Genomic DNA, 21726 nt, shown 5'->3' with positions numbered 1-21726 from the left:
CAACGTATTTGGCAATCACGCGGAAAACAACACCGAAGATTCTACACTTGTGTTAATTTAACACACAGGCTGTGTGTCGTTTCAACTACCGGCATTTGACACACAACTCCAAATGGAGAGTGAGTTGTTCTAACCACTTGTTTGTGTTATATTTTAACACAATCGTGTTAACACATAGGCATGTCGTTGAAAATAACACAACCATTTTTTACAGTGTAAGATATCCAGCCAATAGAGTTCACAAAGGTATCGCTATGGAGGAATAAATTGAGAATCAAGATTAGGCATAGTTGAAATGAAAGAACAGATTGAGCAGTGGCATATTTATGGGGGACTATCGGGCTTAAAACCCCCTCGAAATAAATTTGTTAGTTTTTCACATTCCACGTTTAACAATAATCCTTCTTACCATTTCTTTTTTCTTTCTTTTTTTTTAATGACATTTCATTTTCTTATGATCTTCGTTCAGAAATAATACTGTATTTGCCAAATTTCACACCAGCTTACACGGATATCAACATAACAAGACTTTAGTTATTATAGGATAGGAATATTTACATAGTTTAGTTATAAGGAAAGGTAAATGTTTGCATTGAAGAAAATCTAGAGGGGGAATAAGTAGTCCGAGAAATTAGGTAGGACAAGAGGATGCTTCCTTTTTCTTCTATGAATGGAATAAAAGATTAGATTCACTGCTAAATTTTTGTATCATATCAGGTAAGATTCACCAGTCTGCAATTCTTGGCATTAAAACTTCAATTTATGCATAAATTAAAATATATTAAATTCTCAAACTCAGGTGGGTAATTGCCCCAACTGCTTGCTCCTGTTATGCATAGCCCCTCCGAAACAAAATCCTAAATATGCCACTGAGATTGAAAATTAAGATTATTTTTAGTTTTGTTTCCTCACAATAGTGCTCCAAGGTTAAGAGGCCTTATCACTGCGAAATTAAAATACCGCTAATTTTACATTACTTATGTGATATCTTCAAATAGATAAAAGATAATCAAAAAGTGGAACAAGATCGCCCTAGCCAATATTATTTTGCATGAGGTACCGTTATCACGAGTTACCTAGTAGCTTTCCGTTTGCAGCGATTTAGGAACGCGAAAATAAATGCCGATTTTCTAAGTGGCTGGAAATCGAAAGCAGATAAGTGAGTCGTGATAACGGTATCTCATGTAAAATAATATTGTCTAGGGAACTCTTGTTCCACTTTTTGATTATCTTTTATCTATTTGAATATATCACATAATTACTGTAAAATTTTAATTTCGCAGTGATGGGGCCTCTTAAGGGAGACGGTGATGATGATAACCACCGAAACGATGGAATGAAGAAAGTGAAAATGGAAAGCACAAAAAAAACCAAGGCGCGCTGTGTTTTATCATCACAAAGTTCACTTGACATGGGCTGGGATCGATCCACAAACCCTACACAGAAGTAAGAGCTCTACCAGTGAGTCACCATGCCCCCAAACCTCACACTTATACCATATTCGATTCCTCATTATGGAACCAGGGTGGCTCACTTGTAGTAAGTTTACCTGTGGTCTGTAGGGTCGATGGTTCGATCCCTGGCCACGTAAGTTTTTAGTGGACCACATCGTGTCTGTGTTTTTTTAGGTAATCCCGTTTCCTCCCACATTCTCATTCTACCAATTTTTCCATTATCATTCACTTGCCTTAATCATCTGTGTCCCTTAGCCTCAAGGACATAATCGTGGGACGTTAAACTGAAAGATTTCACTTCATTTTCCACTGTAATATTTCACATTATACAAGCTTTGCTTTCAGCAGATTTAAATCTGATTGAAACTACTCGCTGAGGAAAAACAACACATATTTTGTGAAAAATATTCACGTGTAACAGTTTCGCCAACTATCAACTTTAGCTTCATCAGACACTATGAATACACAGATAGTGACAGATTTAATATAAGAGACAGCGAAAAAAAAATTCTCTGATTGGCTACAACAGGCTCCAACAGCCAAGCTAGGCTCCATAGCCAAGTTATTGTAACCTATGGTAGTCAATCGGAAATCAGTGCATTTTTTTCGCTGTCTCTTATATTAAATCTGTCACTATCTGTGTATTCATAGTGTCTGATGAAGCCAAAGTAGATAGTTGGCGAAACTGTTACACGTTAATATTTGTCACAAAATATGTGTTGTTTTTCCTCAGCGAGTAGTTTCAATCAGATTTAATTTATTTTTCAAGTAGAGACAATATGTTGACAGTAATACATGTACCGAAACCAATTGTTTGGAAAGAATTAAAGCTATATATTAAAATGCTAGGTTTTATATGTTTGTCTCCAAAGAAAAGTTTATATCGTCGTATCAGAACCAGAGGAACGTAACTCCATTTTCGTAGGTTTACTTGGAGAGAGGGGGAAAAGTTGTTTTCTTTTCAAACAAATGTTTTCTTAAATAAGATAATAAACACATTATTGCATAGTCAAAGACAAACTTAACTTCAATAACACTCAAATAACACCAAGAGGGGCTTTCAGAATTATGTTCATAATCCAAGCCAACAAAAATACCATTCTTGGAGTTACATTCCGTTGATTTGTCTTCAATCCTTTCGACAATAAAATCTCGAAAACCACAAGTTCTAGAAACGTGCCGTTTTCACTGGTCAATTCCAAATTTTGTATAGATTAGTCTATCCAGTTCTTATTGAATATTTTTTAAAAAAATATATGATCGTTATTTTTTAATTATATTTTAGGGGTACACTGGAAGTGTTGAAATTTTAAAAAAGTAAAGAATCATGTCCTGCGATGTATACATTCCAACACCACATAGTTGTGTACAGGGATTATATATCTCTCAGACGTTTGTTTCATAGGCAAATGATAATGGAAAATGAAGGATAACCATTTATCCAGTCTAAGATGAATCTTTATTGTTTGGAGTGTTTTGCATGGCAATCCATGTATCACTGACATTATGATTAATTGTGTGTGTAATGTATTTGCTTATTACATATTGTATGCACGAAGAAAGAAAACACTGATCATACATTAATTAAAAACTCCAACTGGAAGTAGGCTCAAATCTTGCAAACGGTGCGAGATATTGAAAAAAAAATAATCGAAAAAATATCTTCCCTTTATGGTACCCCTTGCTCATTTTATCAAGACGTCTTTTACTTGTATCTGTAAAGGGACATGTACAGATGTTGTGAGGAATGAGAAGGAGATTCATGCTGATATGTGAATGATGCACTGTGTAGAGAGCGCAGGTTCAGCTAGTATAAGTTAAAAGCAAACTAATTGATATAGAAAAAAAATATTAAGGGCGGTATTCAGAGAGAATTCGTTAATCAAGTGTTAGTCACAGTCTACTTAGTAGCATAATAACTCTTTACTAAGGAAGGTGCACTTTTTGGTATTCAGAGTCTACTTTCAGTACAACTAAAAAGGTGATTTGGGTATGATTAACTAATATAACCCCAATGCATCGGTGAGAAAAATAAATGTGGCAACTATGGAAAAGTAGATCAGCACGTGCGTAGTCTGTAAAAATGAAAACACATGAAATACGAAATGTGTCGCACGCTAAACCGTGGGTAAAAGATTAGATTCTGCTTTAGATTAATTAGTCACATGTGATTAACTTCGTCAAATACTACGTCCTAATCAGAGACTCTGAATACAATTTTGATAACCATCCCTTAGTCAACCTCGTAGTATGGCGTTAATCAAACGTCAAAACGACTCTGCATAAGGCCTAATATGTCTAAGTACAAAGGTAAAAAGATAATATGTGTCTTTTTTACTTGCAGTATGGGATCGAAATAGAAGGTTCTGTGAAAAAAGTAACTGAGAATGACATTGCCTACCAAAAGGGTTTCAAGAATCTTACTATTCACAATGTTACAGTCGACGATGAAGGTTACTATACTTGTATGGCAGAAGATGATCACATGAATACAAATGAGGACACACAATACATTAGAGTTCACGGTAAGTATCAATGGTACGTTCATATTTCTCTTTTATTAGCAGGTTGACTTGAAGTTTAAGGTCCCTTTTCACAGGGGCGCCGATCATGCTTATATGGGCCCTATGTATTTTTATAAATATGTATTTTCATATGTGCTTTTATTGTTATAAGTATTTTTTTATGAATATACAATATTTGGCGTAATTTCAATTCAATTTGTCTTAAAATCCTCATGTATGTCTTCTTAGACCCTTGTCTGCAACCAAATACACATGTGAATACACCTCCCCCTCCAAAAGTTACAGAGAAATCGGCGCCCTTGCCATTTCAGCACTTCTGTTATACGAGAAGTGTATTTCCAGATATGATGGGTTGTTCATGACTGAGGTCATAATTATGGATAATACTTTTGAATATAGCATGACAATGTGTAATACTTTTGAAAATAGAGTCTTTTCGAAACGAATGAATCATTTATGCAAACCCTGAATTTTTCGAAGAAAAAAAATAATGCCATTCCTAGACAAAATGTCCACTTCGGATTCTGTCTAATCATTTCCAGGTCCTCCAGCAATAGCGGCCTCTCTTTACGGTGCACAGATTAATCTGGATACGTCTGCGACAGTAGAACCTTTGTTGAACTTGTACAGGAGAACATGTCAGAAATAACCCTTGTTTTCGACTTTACACTTCATATTTTGCACCCTAAAAAACAAGAAAGTTATTATTTACAGCAAAACCACAAATGATGCTTCACATTACTGATAACAAAGATACCATTTAGTATATTTCACATCAGTGCCATTACATCACTAACATCTGGCAAAAAAAAAAAAAAAAAGTCCTGAAAATGAAAAGCATGAATTAATGAACCAACCTAATAGAACAATCATGAAAATCGTAATTAATTGTGTAAGTATATTTACACACATTCTATACCACTGCGTACAGTAGTTCATGTTAGAGATGTGAATATCAAAATTCAGATTTGTCCAATCACATGGGTAACCGTGATTGAGAGAGAAGTTATTTCAATTTCCTATCAGCTTATCTGGAATGAACTATACTAATGAACTAGTTCGTTTATTTTGAACTGCTCTTTAAAGTAACTGTCGCGACTTCAGCTCCAGCTCAATGTACGACTCACAACACCTTACACGACTATGGCATTGAAATGATCAAGATGCATGTAATAAATGGTCATGCGACACAGTGCAAGTACACAGAGAGAAACTAAAATATAATGGGGTATAAGAAACTTAATCATTACTGTAACTTTTAGCATTTCACAGAAAAATCTAAAGACTGATTACCACTACTGTTCCACATATGAGATTGTTTATTCCTGATAGCCAAACACACATTTTATGTCATCTATTAGATAGCAGGAACTCAATGAACGAAATCGTTCCTTTTTCATCACAGCACTAGCGCCACTGGTGGTGAATGACGGTACCACTCCAGTACCGAATTCGACAACAAGCTCAAAGATGAAGTGGTACCTTTGAATTCCCGTATCGGTGCCGTACTAAAGAAGCCTGCTCAGTGATGCTGTTCAACTGGTTCGCTAGAAGCGGTTGTTAAAATATTTCTAGTTCGCAGAACAGTTTGTTATACCCAGACTAACAGTAAATTTTATGGTTATTCCCAGGAGCAATAAATTTTAGTTTAAATATCTGGATTTTTAGAAATTCGTACAGTATGATCTCTCAGAACAAGGTATAAGTGTTTATATCTTAGTCTTAAATGCTCAAATAACAAGCATGAGAACTGTGTTTACATGAGAGCAGTAGTAAGGGTTATTTATGCTTGAAACGCATACATAGGTCTATCATTATCAACAATCGTCGATCCATTGCTAGATTAAGGTACAACTATCTACATATTTTGGATAATTCGTTTCCAAAATATTCGCAGTACTATCTAATTTCGTTACATCACTTTGTATTAGGATGCTGTATAGGTCTCTACTTTTCACTGGTGGTACCGGTATTCAGTAAAAAAAATTGCTTTTGTCTATCTTGCATGATGCATGGTTTGTTTCATATATATATATATATATATATACCGTATTTACGTGTGTATGCTGCGCCCCCGTGTAAGCCGCGCATCCCCAATTTCTGGAACGTTAAAATTGAGAATAAAAGACCTCGTGTAAGCAGTGCACATCAATTTTCTCAAAAAAAAAAAAAAAAAAAGGTACAATGTATTTTTCATCCTACTTTTAATCATTAAAATCGTTATACACAGAAACACTCCAACAATACTGTGATTATTAACAGAAATCACTCCCGTGCCTAGCTTTCTTCGTCGCTGTCGTCTCCCGAGGAGCTGGAGCACGTATCACCATCGGACTGAATAAAGTGATCGCTCCCATCGCTGGCATTGGAAATGCAGCATCTTTTTAAAGCTGCGGACGACAAGATCCTCTGGAATTGAATTCCATGCTTCAATAATCCATTCGCCCAAAAGGCGAAGTGCAGGTTTCTTAATTCGGCCAGTTGGCGTAGTTTCGTATACTGCAGTCGACATCCATTCAGTGTACAGTCACCGCAAGTGGTTCTTGAAAGGCCGGTTGATGCAAAGAGGATAGATGAGCTGTAACTTGTCATTTTATATTAAAACTTCTACTCTTGTAAAATTACTCACAATATTCCAGTATTAGGTTAATAAAAACTCCCCGTGATTTTAAATGCTTGGTGGCTCAGTCAATTCTACATTTCCTCGTGTATGCCGCGCACCCTGTTTTTTGACTTCGTTTTTGTACAGAAAAGGTGCGCGGCATACACGGCTAAATACGGTATATATATATATATATATATATATATATATATATATATATATATATATATATATATATATACAGTAGAGCGTCGATTATCCGAAGTAATTGGGGAAAATGGGTGTTGAAAACTGGTTTGTTCGGATAATCGAACTGTACTGTACTGTACTGTACTTCTACAGCCAGTGCCAAACCGACAGAAGTGGGTGATTGTTGAAACACAGCGACTGGCGGCTTGGCCGGTCAGCAGCGCCTTAAGAAGGCCCCATTAGAAGCAATGTTCCGCCAGCGGTGGCTCAGTGCGGCGACTACTGTGGGAAACTTGGTTTGGGAGTGAGGGGGATGATGGACGGTAGGGTGGGAGAGTAACAGGTGCGAGCGAGTACACAGTTCGGTTAAGCGGTCGTTCGGTTCACCGACGTTCGGATAATCGACGCTCTACTGTATATATATATATATATATATATATATATATATATATATATATATATATATATATATATATAGGCCTATATGTACAGGGTGTTAATGGACTATTCCGACAAACTGTAAGAGGTGATTCCTCGTATAAAAATAAAAGAAAAAGTTCATATGGACCTATGGCGAAAAATGCATAGTTTCAGAGTTAGAGCTGTCCAAAATCGCGAAAAAGAGAAATTTCAAGAGGTCCTATTTTGAATTTGAAAGACTGTGGACGGTGGTCCTTATCAGTGTAAAGGAGGTCACGCATACGCAATCAAAAAATGCATTATTCATTAATGTCCAATGGGTGTACAGAGTATTCCGTGCAGGGTGGAATTCCCAGACATGCCATCAACCAAATTTTGACATATGCTCTGACTTTATGATTGGTTCAAAGTAGACAAACGATAAGCCTTGATAGCAGTGAACACAGAATCCTTTGGCGCGATGTCGGAAGTGTTAAGGATCGTCAACATCACGGTCTCTTGCACTCGTGAAAACGCATGCTGCGAGGTTTTCTTTCACGCTTATATATTAAGAAAATGTGAAATATACCGTGACGAAAAACATATCAAACGTTATTTCGAACACAAAAAAACATGGAGCTGCTAGTTTCTAACATTTTCGCCTCCTCTCCAAAGCATTGGATGTCCATTGTTTTCAATGCTTACCTCCTACCTACTTCGGACCCACCTTGAAATCAGGGTATATCTGAAAACTCTATTGAGAGCATATCTGAGAATTACAGCCTGTAAGGAATACCCTGTATACCTATTGAAAATGACGAAATATGAACTTTTGTGTATGCATGGCTTGCGTTTACTGATAAAGACAACCATCCACAGTTTCTGGAATTCCAAATAGGGCCTGTTGAAATTTGGCTTTTTCGCGATTTTGGAAAGCCCTAGCTCTGAAACTATGCACTTTTCACCATAGGTCCATATGAACTTTTTCTCTTATTTTGATGTGAGGAATCATCTCTTACAGTTTATCGGTATAGTTCGTTAACACCCTCCCTCTCTCTCTCTCTCTCTCTCTCTCTCTCTCTCTCTCTCTCTATATATATATATATATATATATATATATATATATATATATATATATATATATATATATATATATATATATATATATATATATGGTACCGGTATATATATATCGACTTGAGTTTAGCGTCTTTTTCAGCAGCGAGGCTATATGAGACGTGCCCTTCTTTCTCTCTCTCTCTCTCTCTCTCTCTCACGGTTGTTAAAAGATCAGAATAACACCACTGAGCTTGCTCCACGTGAGGAAGTGGTTCATCATACTGTTAAAACTGCCGGATCCAAAATTGCCCACTTTGAACTAAACTCATTCAAGTTCATGCTCAAGCTATCAATCCACTCTCCCCATTCGACCTCGCATTCGTAGCATTTTGATATTACGCTCACATTATTTTGACTTCACGTGCACTCGACCACATACCCGCAAGATGCTTTCGACATAACGTTATATCACGATTTGGACTTCGTGTTCACTCAACCTTACGCTCACTTCGTGAAGATACGGTTAAGTGAGGGTAAGTACTGAACTTAACACCGGTTCTGTCAAATCGGTATCACCAGGCTTGTGTTAGCCGCAACACAGGCCTCTTGGTGTTGAAATAACATGCTAAAAATGTGTAGCCAAGCTGAAACCACTAGCTTGTGTTAAAATGGAATTGTTTTAACACCATAATTTCTTGCTAGGTACGCAATTCGAAAGCATCTGTAATACCAGTACGCGCTGATTTCTGTATAATTTGGAAAGGGGGGGGGAGTATTAACTCTTGTCAGGCATCATCAATAAGGATATTAAGATAAATACGTAGACCTAAGTAAATTTCAGAGGACTCGAGCCTCCTTGGCCTCTAGGATCGACGCCAATATTTAATACTCTTGTACTAGCAGCCTCGACACAAGAACAATGCAGTTCACACAGTGTTGATAATTTATTTTGACAATGCAGTACACACGGGGCTGACCATTTATCTTGACAATGCAGTACACACGGGGCTGACCATTTATCTTGACAATGCAGTACACACGGGGCTGACCATTTATCTTGACAATGCAGTACACACGGGGCTGACCATTTATCTTGACAATGCAGTACACACGGGGCTGACCATTTATCTTGACAATGCAGTACACACTAGGGTGGGTCGTTTTGCCACTTTTTCTTCGGAACGAAATGTAATACCTGGCAAAAGTGGCCAATCCACATGGACATTTCAGGTATAGATTTTTTTTCAAATCAGATAACATCTTCTGTGAGAACTATTGCATCAAAGTTTCAAGATTTCACTGAAAATTGCAAAAAATACCAAAATTGTTCATTTTTGTACAGTTATGTTAAAGTAAACATATTTTTGGGTTTATACATGGCAGATGCTATGAAAACTGACATTCCTGTCTCAAAATGCCAGTTATATGCGCTTGGGACGGATAGGAGTGCCTCCTCTGGGGCCGGAAAAGGGGGTAAATTCAGTACAATTAAGCGTTTCTACAGCTTTTTTCGTCCTTGCCTTCTCCTTCGGGACCTGCTGGAACAATGTGAAGATGAACGTGACAATTTTTTGGATAGCATCGTCACTGGAGATGATACGTGATGTTATCACTACGAGCCGGAATCCAAAAGACAGTCCATGGAAAGCCGATTTTTACAAGCGCGACATGCAGGCTCTGGTTCATCGTTGGCAAAAGTGCATAACAAATGGTGGGAACTATGTGGAAAAATGAGTCTGTAGCTGAAATATTGCTCTGTTTATTTGTGCTGTTGTTAGTTATGTGTCTCCATTAGTTTCCATAAAAGAGGAGGCATTACTTTCGGAACGATTTTCGTAGATTTGACTGAAACAGTTATGATTGCTCAGAAATACAATGTAAGCGAGAGGGCTGCGGCACATATAACAACTGTGCTTCAGGCAGCTTCAAAGGCTGGAATCATAACTTCTCAAAAATCTAGCGATATATCATCTGCTTTAACTGTAGACAGGAACAAAATAAGGCATGCGAAACTTAAACTTGCTCGGAATTTAAAAGAAAGTTCTAGAAATGATGATCCCATTAAAAGCCTATACTTTGATGATCGAAGGGATCGGACTAAAATACACACAGGCATCGTTAGAGAAGAGCACTTGTCACTTGCGGCTGAACCTAACTCTCAATATGTTGGTCACGTGACACCATCCTCTGGCTCTGCACATGACAAGACCACAGCTATTTTCGAATACATCATGAACCAACTCAGAGTTGGCTTTGATAAAGTTGATGTTCTTGGGTGTGATGGAACATACACTAACACTGGTTGGAATGGAGTTGTTCTTCGAAAATTAGAGGAACTAACAGGAAAACCTATGCAATGGGCTATTTGTCTCTTCAATTTTAATGAACTGCTGTTCGCGAGCTCTCTTCACGCATAATCACGGCGCTTATTCAAGCCCTTATTCTTACATAGGTCCCATAGTTTAAAAACTATCTAACTGTGAAAATCTTTTAGTGTGGCTATTCAAACCAATAAAATGTGACTTATCTCATCATAGTCCAGAAGAGCACAGAAAATTCAGTAAAAACCTGAGATGCTTGTTCCAGATATCTCAAGCCATTGACTCCGGAGCATGCTCGGAAGAGGTTGTTTCTATGTTCCCTGGCAAACTAAACAAAGCTAGCTGGTTGACTAGTGCAAACAGAATTTTAACATTGTATATTGCAACAGAAAACCTACCAAGAAATTAATAGAAATTGCGACATTCATACTTAAGAGTCTGTGTGGTTATGCAATACCGAATCAGAACATAGTCTTCCATTGCTGATGGTCCTCTCACGTCTTTGAGACCATTCATAGGTATAGATACTTACCAAGGAAATACCAGGCTGTAATCTGTTCATCCATTCAAACGAATGCATTCTTTGCACTCCCAGAAAATTTCTTCTCGCCATGATGACTGATGGTCGACTTGCTGTCCGACAAGATGCATTACATAAGATTCTTAGTGCTCGAGAACACGAAGCAGAGAATCTCCATAACTCCATTAGGTATAACATCATTCCCAGACTGAATTTTGAGGCAAACGATTACACTGCAATGACCGTTTAGGAAAGCAGTGATGTTTCAATAACTGTATACCAGTAAGTTCTATGGACGGTACCAAACAAACAGCTTATGGTAAAACTTTCACTTCCTGACAACACTGTGCCAGAATGGTCCTTCACCGTCCATCCGTGCCACACGGTGGCAGTAGAACGGATAGTAAAATTGGTCACTGAAGAAGCCTCCCGAGAATGTGCCAGTGATGCTAGAGGCGGAATAATCAGATCAACCTTACTTTCTAGGCAAGCTGCGTCTAAATTTCAATCAAAGTCCCAATTTGTGACAATTTTTCCTGACAGTGACTAATCGGATCAGTTTATCCGGCCCAATATATGGTTGCTTGATTGGATAGGCCTAGTGGAGGAGCCCTAGGTGCATCCACCTCTACTGGTGGGCTCTAGGTCACTTGCCCAGGGTATATTGTCAGGTGAGCGAGGAACTGCACAACCGCTTAACTGTACTGAATTTGCCCCTTTTCTGGCCCCAGAGGAGGCACCCCTATTCCCCCATAGTGCATATAACTGGCATTTTTATACTTGAATGTCAGTTTTCATAGCAACTGACATGTATTTAACCAAAAATATGTTTACTTTAACATAACTAAAATTAATGAACGACTTTGGTATTTTTTGCAATTTTCAGGTAAATTTTAAAACTTTGAGGCAATAGTTCTCACAGAAGATATTATCTGATTTGAAAAATAATCTATACCTGAAATGTCCATGTGGATTGGCCACTTTTGCCAGGTATTACATTTCGTTCTGAGAAAAAAGTGGTAAAACGCTGCACCCTAGTACACACGGGGCTGACCATTTATCTTGACAATACAGTACACACGGGGCTGACCATTTATCTTGACAATGCAGTACACACGGGGCTGACCATTTATCTTGACAATGCAGTACACACGGGGCTGACCATTTATCTTGACAATGCAGTACACACGGGGCTGACCATTTATCTTGACAATGCAGTACACACAGGGCTGACCATTTATCTTGACAATGCAGTACACACAGGGCTGACCATTTATCTTGACAATGCAGTACACACGGGGCTGACCATTTATCTTGACAATGCAGTACACATGGGGCTGACCATTTATCTTGACAATGCAGTACACACAGGGCTGACCATTTATCTTGAAATGCCCTTGTAATTTTTACACTAATAGACAAAAAAATACTGAAATATTTACCATGCAAATAACAGAAAGGGTTCATTGCTTGAGATAGTTTCCAATACCACCAGATCAACAATGTTGCAAATTCAACATAAAGTTATGCATTTTTTAAATAGAGCTACGTCAGGTTATTACAAATTTCGGCTCTACTTACAATACCACTTATTATTCAGTGTTGCGAACAAACAACGCTCTAGTATTACAAACATCCGATCTAGGAGCTTCTACAACCGTAATAACACAAGGAAGATAGACGCGCAACGCATACACTGAGTATCTCACTGTCGAGTTCTATGGTCATGATATAAGCTAATTCAAAGAAGTAGGAACCATGTTACAAAGACTTGAAATTTTGTCTTTTTTTCGAAAGACTTTATTTCGAAAATATGCTTAACATATGTATCACCTCTAATCACGAACTTGGTTTTCGATTAACTTAAAGATCGTTTATATCCAATCACTAATTCATATCTCGAACCGTTCCGTAGACATAAACATAAGTAGAGATTGCTTTGTAACCGTTTTCCGTGGTCGCTTTCCTAAAAAAAAATCTATATCAATATCTCTGACACGGCTGAAACCTTACAAATAATTGATGGGCCATGTCGACTTTTTGAAGACAGTCATCCGTCACTGGTGGTATGGCTGAAACCTAAAGATTTGTATTCAAAATCTTTGGCCATGTTGATTTCTGAAGAAAATCCTCCATACTGTTTGTTATGGCTGAAACCTGAAGATTCGTATTAAGAGACCTTCGGCCATGTTAATTTCTAAAAATCCTTCATAGATGCTAGAAATTTTGCTATTAAATTTCAAATAGTTACGTTTACATGAAAGTCTCAGTTACCTTTTTTCTATGATTACTTTCAGCTTGTACGGTCCTAATACCTTGTTCTAATCTTTGACTATTTTCGCGACATTCTTTCTGGACGGCATCTAATTTCTGACCTAATTCACTCTTTAACTCGACTAAATTCTCGGGGCCGCGGTGGCTCAGTGGTAGAGCGTTCACCTCTGGTGCTTGGGGTCCCGGGTTCGATCCCAGTCCCCGCCAAGTGAACTTTTTGGTGGACAAACACCGTGTGCGTGGATTTTCTCGGGGTTCTCCCGTTTCCTCCCACTTTCTTCATTCCACCATTCCATTCATTTCTCATAATCACCGTCTCCTTTAGCCTAACCGGCATAACCGTAGGACGTAAAACCCAAAGATTTCGACTAAATTCTCTTCACTTTCATCTGCTTTCTGTAACAATAAATCTAGCTTAGTAACCAAATCTACTTGTTGGTGTGTCATCTTGGACAAAAATAAACTTAAAATGTATAATTAGAATTAAATAAACTATCACTAAAACACGATTAGAATTACTTGAAAGAGAAACTTTTTTATCATATTTCTGGTCCACAGCTGAAAAATAAATAGTATATTAGAATATTAATCTTATAAATGTAGAAGAACCAACAGTCTCAATTCAATGCTAGTTCGGATGTCAATTTTCTTATAGGCATAGTACATATTTGTTCGAGTACCAACGGTCTCGGCTCGGGTCGCTAGTTCGGGGGCCATTTTCTTGTAGGCGTAGTACATATCTGTTCGAGTACCTACATCTCCAAAACCGTTAAAGGACATCTCCTAAAAGGGATTACAGAATCATTCCCAAATTGCCCGACGGTCTCAATAACGAGATGAGCATTAGGCACCGAGAGGTTCGGATGTCTCGTCTCGAAAACCTCACGGACAATCAGACGGTCACTCAGACCACAACGCACGCAAACATTATTCATACATACAACAAAAGCACACTGGATTAAACAACACTATGCTTATTTATTAAAATACTATTAAAAAATAACGAAGAAGAAAAACAATTACAACACTCAACACTGAATATATATAATTATTTTCACTAATAAAATCATACTTCGCTTTTTCATTACACTGTAGCCCTTTGCCACCTTTATATATTAGAATGGAAGATTATGATTAGGATTCCACTATAGATACTTTTCTCACACCGTTAATGCACATTGGGGATTAGCAGTGTGGGAGTAATATCGCGATGATTCCACGAAGTAACATGGTTGCTGCTCCAAAAAATCCTTGAAGGTCGACGTTAGTCTTCAACAAAAGTATGTAGACAGTCACCAAAGTGGAATGAGAATATTGGAGGGCGCGTTTAAACAAATATGCAGTAGGTATGTGAACCTGGAATTTCACTGATTAGGGCTAGCCATAACTACATACTGTAGGTCCTTGACTGGCTAATAAAGTATGCGCCTTAGCAAAACATTATACTTGATGTCCGATGCAACGTACGTGGTTGCTGCCTCAAAATACGGAGTAACACTCCTCGAACTCAGAGGTTCGAGATACGAGCAGCACTGATAGCCTGGTCAATGTTGGTAGTTCATTCTCAAAAGCACTCAGGTTAAATCACCTGTATGTACATGCAAATAGAATATAAAAAAGGATTGACGTTAATTTTAGTCCACTGGCCACGACGCACAAGACATTGCAATAACTTGGGTGTGTGAACGTTTAGATAACGAACTGGTAAAGCGATGTAGCTGTCGTCGTTTCTGACGCTCAGATATCTGTGTGCTCTGGGTCGCAGTATTTCCATAAATGATTGGCAGATATACTTAATTCAGTTCCAAATAACCATAGAACATACTCTGTACATGTTAATAAGTCAGGAAGAAACACTAAGAACCTTCGTCGCTCATTAAAACGTTCTCACCAAAAACAACGATTTAAATATATGAATAAACGATGAAAGACTTCTTTGTCCTGTTGCGTGGGAAGAAAAACAGTTCCCTTCGAAGAAAGAAGTTATTGCGTCGCAGAGTAAAGTATAAATCGAAAAATAATTAGTCTTTACGAAATATACATAACGTCCACAAAAAATACTCCTATAACCTGGTGACGGTTATACTATGCTGATTAAAATGGAGTATTTGTGGAAAATTTTTAAAATGTTGGTTACTTTGACATTATATGGATATTTTTGATAGTTGTAACTACAATAAGTTCCCTCAATTATATGCTGTTAAGCAGTGTAGCAAAATGTACTTATGTTTATCATATTTCCGGAACGAATTTTGATACCAAATTGCTATAAACGGCGCTATGATCTTTACGTTCATTGAATGCTATCCATGTAATTGGATGGGGTATTTATACAGGGCCAACTCTACCATATGTGGAACACTTGTGTTTGCACGAGGCGGCAAAATTTGTCGTAACTATAGCCTATTATTTAAAATAAACATTTCTTGCTGGAAACAGATTTCATGATGATGGTAGTTAAATTTACTAAACTGACCTATTTGAATACTACATTCATCATGATGATGGTAGTTAAATTTACTAAGCTGCCCTTTTATTTGAATACTACATTCATAAATCATGTTTAGGTAGCATTAGTTTAAGGTCACATGGACAGTGCTAAAGCAAATAGTCAAACAAATCCCAGCATGAATTACTTGATAGTTGTGATAGTTGTCAAATACAAGAACTCAGTTCTCGAACAGTTGCGAACACATGTTCTATTTAGTTAGTTATCACAGTTTTGATATGAAAACGAGTCTTGTCTATGTGACAAACAAGTTCCTTATCATTGAAGGTGGGAACTTCTTTTTAAGTTTTTTTAACAGATGTAAAAGGAAAATCAAGAAATAAAGATAAAAGAGCTAGTTGCACTGGAATTGCAAACTGATATATTGAGATTGTAGCTCGATATTCAATTCTATAAAAAGGATAACCGTCTTTCTTCTGCAGGTGTGTTTACTTTATCTTTCACCAACATAATAGATTATTATTTAAAGAAAAAACAGATACAACGAGATTGTATTTGTGGTGTTTAGGCCTTTGTGGGTGTGATTGCTCCTTCCCTCCCTTCCGTTGTTCATTAAGCGGTAACATACTTAAAATTGTGGCTTTTGTGATATGTTGTTTCTGGAGAAAGACGAGCGGCAATTACTGTACTTAAGAGTGGCCCTTTCCTTAGATAAGCACTTTTCGAAATAATGTCTTGAAAAGAGTCTCACTTTCAATTCTTTGTAACTTTGCTCCTACTCCTTGTAAATACGTACACGCCTATGGTGTGGGAGACCCGGGTTCACTTCCCGGCGGGAGCTCATGTGGTTCGGATTCCACGTTAATCAGTAGGTCCACGTCTCATGTAGCCTCGCAGCTGAACAGGACGTTAAACTCAAAGAATCCAATCCTTCTAAATACTCTTTATCATAGTTACATTTTCAGCCTAAAACAAATGTGTTTCGTTTCACAATGTGAAACTACAATAAAAGTTCCAAACTATGTGAATTTAATAATCAAACTTTAAGTAGTACATCTATAACTACTTGTTGGAATAAAAGAAGAAGAACAAAAATAGAAGAACCTGTTTCTCGGACGCTGAATCCATATCAGAAAGCCATTACTCACTATATCTAACCGTTTTTGCTCTGTGGAAATCAATATTGAAACCGGAAATACTCATAAATTTCAACCACTTCCGGTTTTGGTAGAGTGTTGTGAATGCTGATTGTATGTTCTCTTGAGACGCCAAATCGATTGCAAAAGATCGCTTGTCGTTATATATATCACCGTTTCTGTTCTATAGGGATCAATTTTGAAACCGGAAATGGTTGATTTCCATCGCTTCCGGTTAGGATAGAAGATTAATGGAGAAGATTGAATTTATTTTTCCGACGCTTAATCCCTCGCAGAGGATAGTTTTCCAATATCTTTTTTACTGTTTACGCTCTATGGAAATCATTGTTGAAACTGAAAGTAGGCCTACGCTTAAATTTCAACCACTTCCGGTTTTGATAGTGTGCTGCGGATGGTGATTATATGTGACTCTTGAGACGCTGAATTAATTCTAAGAAAAAAAACTTGTCGCTATCTCTTACTATTTTTGTTCTATGGTTGGCTCCGCATAGCGTAGTCGCTAAAGGTCCCGCCTTTTCTATGAGTGGTGTCGGGTTCGATTCCCGGTGAGGACACTCAGTAGAAAAAGTGTAAAAGAATTTCAGGTTACACTAGGTTTCTCTCACTCACACCAGGCAAATGCCAGGATGGTATCTAACATATAATGGTCCCAGCCCCATGTGCAAGATGTAGTCGTACCGACCGCGAAACGCGACCACCTGCTGTCGAAAATTTGGAGGGCCGATGGCGGTTTAACGCGGCGGTACCCTTACGAAAATACACGGATGCCGCTATTTTACCGCCCTGGCGGTAATAAGGCGGCATCCGCTGTTTCTCCTCGTCTGAACCGCCAGTGCCGACTTGAACAGTACCGCCATTAAACCGCCACATGGGCTCTTCTCTGCCACCTTTAATCCTCTACTCTGAATTTTACCAATAATGTATTGCATTGGTATTTATGCCATCAATGGTTTATACAAATACATGGTTAAGACACAAAATAACTACCGCTTTAGTGTACTTGTATGTTAATTTAACACCAAAGATTGTTTTAGAGTAATAATAGGGTGAAACTTGTTTTTAAATTTTTATTCATCACTTCAATTTTGTGGAAAGGAAAATATATCTATTCACAGTCATTAGGGGGTGACGCCCTCTTTTCCGCAAAGATGCGAGATGATTTCTACTGATGACAAGATAATGATGGATGGAGTAAGTGCAGAAAAAATGAACATGAGGATTAGTAAGCAAGAATATTATGGCAGTCCAGTGCAGATATGCTTGAGGTGCTAAGGTACTAATAGGAATCGCGATACATAATAAATATAACAGAATAAAGAACAATGATAATTATGATGAATGAGGTGAAGTGCTAACACGCCACAAACATAGATTGATTAGTGAGACAGATGCAGGATTAAATCTTCTGTCCCGGGGCGACTCGGGACTAATGAACACATGGGGAAGTCCTTGTTAATGGTGAGGATCTAGTGCTAAGATGGAAAAAGATGCGGTATATGATGATCAATGACGTGTAAATCTTTCCCTTTCAGGCTCAGGAAGGTTTTCGTGTTTTACATATAGAGACACAAAGATATTTAAAGGTGAGCGTTTGTACATATATGCTGCGTCGGCGTAGAGAATATCCAAAAATTGCGAGTAGCCTGTTTGGATGCGAGAGCTTATGTATCTAAGACGAAGTTGTGCTCAGTGATCTTTGGGACGTCTATGTATTCATGTGTGAGCCACGTAGGCTATGGAAGTTTAATTCGATATGCCAGTCGAATAGCATGTCGTTCCAGTATACTAAGTTTTTCATAGATAGAAACAAAAGCATTGCACCATGCTGTATGCCCAAAAGTAAGGATGGGATGAAGGAATGTTTTATATGTACAAAGCAAAACATCGGCGTTTAGTCACCAGATTTTTCCTGTGAGACATCGCAAAAGATTTAATCTAATATTAGCCTTATTAGTTAGTTTTTTTCAAGTGAGCATTCCAGCTGAGCTTTGAATCGAAGACCACGCCTAAATAGGTACCAGTGGTGCAAGGGCGTACATAGTATCCATCAACAGTTAGTCGTAAGAGGTTAGGTTTCTATGGACTTTGGAACGACGCTTTGGCGGTAGAAATACTAGAGCTTCAGTTTTCTCGGAGTTCATCGTTAAGTGCCATTTCTTACATCGCCTGACGAAATTATCGAGTGTTGTTTGTAAAGCAATGTTAAGCTGATTCACAGCTTTGCCGAGAGCAAGAAAAGCTGTGTCGTCAGCATACTGAAAGGGAGACATTGCTTGGTACAGGAAGGATGTGGGAAGCACAAATTATATATAATAAAGGGCTGATAGCTGATTCTTGTGGTACTCCAGTAAGAGGAAATATTAGCCATTACTGTAACATACGCAATGTGATTTAAAATGAAAGAATATATTAGCCTGAGATAGAATATGAGAAGTTTGAACGACTGCAGTTTTTAAATAAGGCCATAATGCCAAACCTTATCGAATGCCTTCTCTAAATCCATGAGAATGAGGCAGAATGGTAGATCTTTCTTATGTTGATTAGTAATTGAGCTGATACGAAGTATCTGGTCATTTATGGAAAAACCCAGGGCGAAAGCCCGCTTGATGGATAGGTAGTAGAGAAGTTTCGTCAAGGTACTTATGGAGTCGGCAAACGAGAATTTTTTCCAGTATCTTACTGAAAACTGAGGTGAATTGGATGGATCTGTAAGAAGTTACTGAATGTACAGTTTTATTCGGATTATGAAACAACACCCAAGAGTCGTCGTTGTCGTTCGTTCGTTCATAGCTAGTCATAATCACTAGCACCCTTTTAAAGGGTTACGCCCTCTCTTAGGGAAGAGTATTACGTAAATGGAAGATTTAAGGGATTTTGTGACGGTCTCATAGAAGTTCTTTATTATAATAATTTTTAGGATCTTAAGGATCTTTCCGATCCTTAACATTGGTAGGAAATTAACGAGGAATTGCAGTTAATTTATTATTGTACAGAACTGCAACAGCAGAAATATGATAGTAAGAATGGGTACCTAGTGGTAAGGCATATCATATTTATACAGAGTGTGAATGATGAGCATGAAGAATGAGGCGAGGTGTGTCATCACATCGCCACACTATAAGTGTTGGTCAGACAGACGAAGATATCTTCTCGCCTATGGGCTTATCGAGGTTTCGACGTAAATAATGGGAGCCCTGTTGGTAGCAGATGGATTCAGCGTGCAAATGATGGAAATATGAGTGGAAGATGATCATGAACTTGATAGTCTGTGAGGAGCTCCTGGTCTAATGCGTCAGGGGGTAGAGTGTAGCAGTAGAGAGTATAGAGTAACGATAGCGGTGGGGGGTAATATCGAGATGCAGAAGGATGGAGAGCTAAGTGGTGCATAGTATTCAGAAGTAAAGGGGGTTAGGTTTTATAACGAAAGCATATGTATTCAGACGTAAAGTTTCAAGATGAAACTGAAGTGCAGGAAACTGAATCCGGTCGTACAAATCTGCTGTTGGACTAGGCAGTTTGACTCGATATGCAATGCGGAAAGCATGTCGTTCTAACACTAGTAACTTTTCGTAAATTTTTCGGGTGGCCGCAGTCCATGCAACGTGTCCGTAAGTCAGCACAGGCCGTAGAAAGGCCTTGTATGTGTTCAGAATTGTGTTTGGTTTTAGTCCCCAGCACGTTCCGGTGAGCCTTTTTAATAAGTTAAGTCTATTGTAGGCTTTAGTTGTGACTGTTTGAAGATGTTGTTTCCAAGTGAGATGTTTATCGAATGTGAGCCCCAAGTAAGTTACAGTTGAACGTGCCTGGATGGGAGTTTGGTCTACTTGTAGTGAAAGGTGGTTAGGATTTCTTCTGACTCTTGATGTTCGTTTCGGTGGAATGAAGACAATTGCCTGCGTTTTTGTGGCGTTGATCGTAAGCTGCCACTTGCCGCACCAGCGAAGAAAATTGTTAATTGCTAACTGTAGAGCAGTGTTGATGGATTGGATAGTAGATTCTAGGGCAAGAAAGGCAGTGTCATCGGCATATTGAAAGAGGTGAATTTTATCAGGAAGTGGAGGCATATCGGCAACATAGAGAAGATAGAGGAGTGGTGACAGAGCCGATCCTTGAGGTACTCCACAGTGAAGGAAAATAGGATGTGAGAGGCAGTTATTTATTGACACATATGACAGACGGCTGATTAAAAAGTTGTATATCACTCTTATATATGGAACAGGAAATCGAAGATGAGTTAATTTGTATATAAGTGCGATGTGCCATACCCTGTCAAATGCTTTCTCGAGGTCAAATAATACAAGACATGATGGTTTGACCGAGTTATAGTGTTGTGTAACCATGGTGGGTAAACGAAGTAGTTGATCGTTGATCGAATAACCTGGGCGAAATCCTGCTTGGTGTATGGGAAGTATCTGGCGTCTTTCTATGAATGCATGCAGTCGTCTTACTAGAATACGTTCTAGGATTTTACTAAAAGTAGACGTTAATTGAATTGGGCGGTAGGATGATAAGTTGGCAGGAGGTTTCTTTGGTTTTGGAAACATTAACGTCTTAGAAGTTTTCCAGGTGACAGGAAAATAACCAGTTCGCAGAATAAAAGTAAAAATCGTGGCTAACAAATTAAGCAATATAAGCGGGCTTTCTTTTATATGGCGATAGGTTATTGTATCAAAGCCAGGTGCACTATTTCTTTTGTTGCGAACAACTGTACTGATATCTTGAACTGTGATTGGCTCTGTGAGAGGTTCATTTTGCGGAATAGTATGAAGGGCATGAG

At 38.1% G+C, this 21726-nt stretch overlaps 1 protein-coding gene across 1 annotated transcript in view; it reads left to right on the top strand.

Annotated features, from left to right (window-relative positions):
- Positions 1-21726, top strand: part of LOC145670742 (vascular endothelial growth factor receptor 1-like) — a 325002-nt gene that overhangs the window by 157632 nt on the left and 145644 nt on the right. The window contains exon 7 of the mRNA XM_081739513.1: positions 3799-3979. Coding sequence (XP_081595639.1) covers positions 3799-3979 — 181 coding nt within the window. The remainder of the gene's footprint in view (positions 1-3798; positions 3980-21726) is intronic.

Source organism: Thermobia domestica, chromosome 14, assembly GCF_964235325.1.
Source record: "Thermobia domestica chromosome 14, izTheDome1.hap1.1, whole genome shotgun sequence".
Classification (NCBI taxonomy): Eukaryota; Metazoa; Arthropoda; class Insecta; order Zygentoma; family Lepismatidae; genus Thermobia; species Thermobia domestica.
The sequence above is the reverse complement of the archived record's forward strand: the minus strand, read 5'-3'. Positions and strand labels throughout refer to the sequence as shown.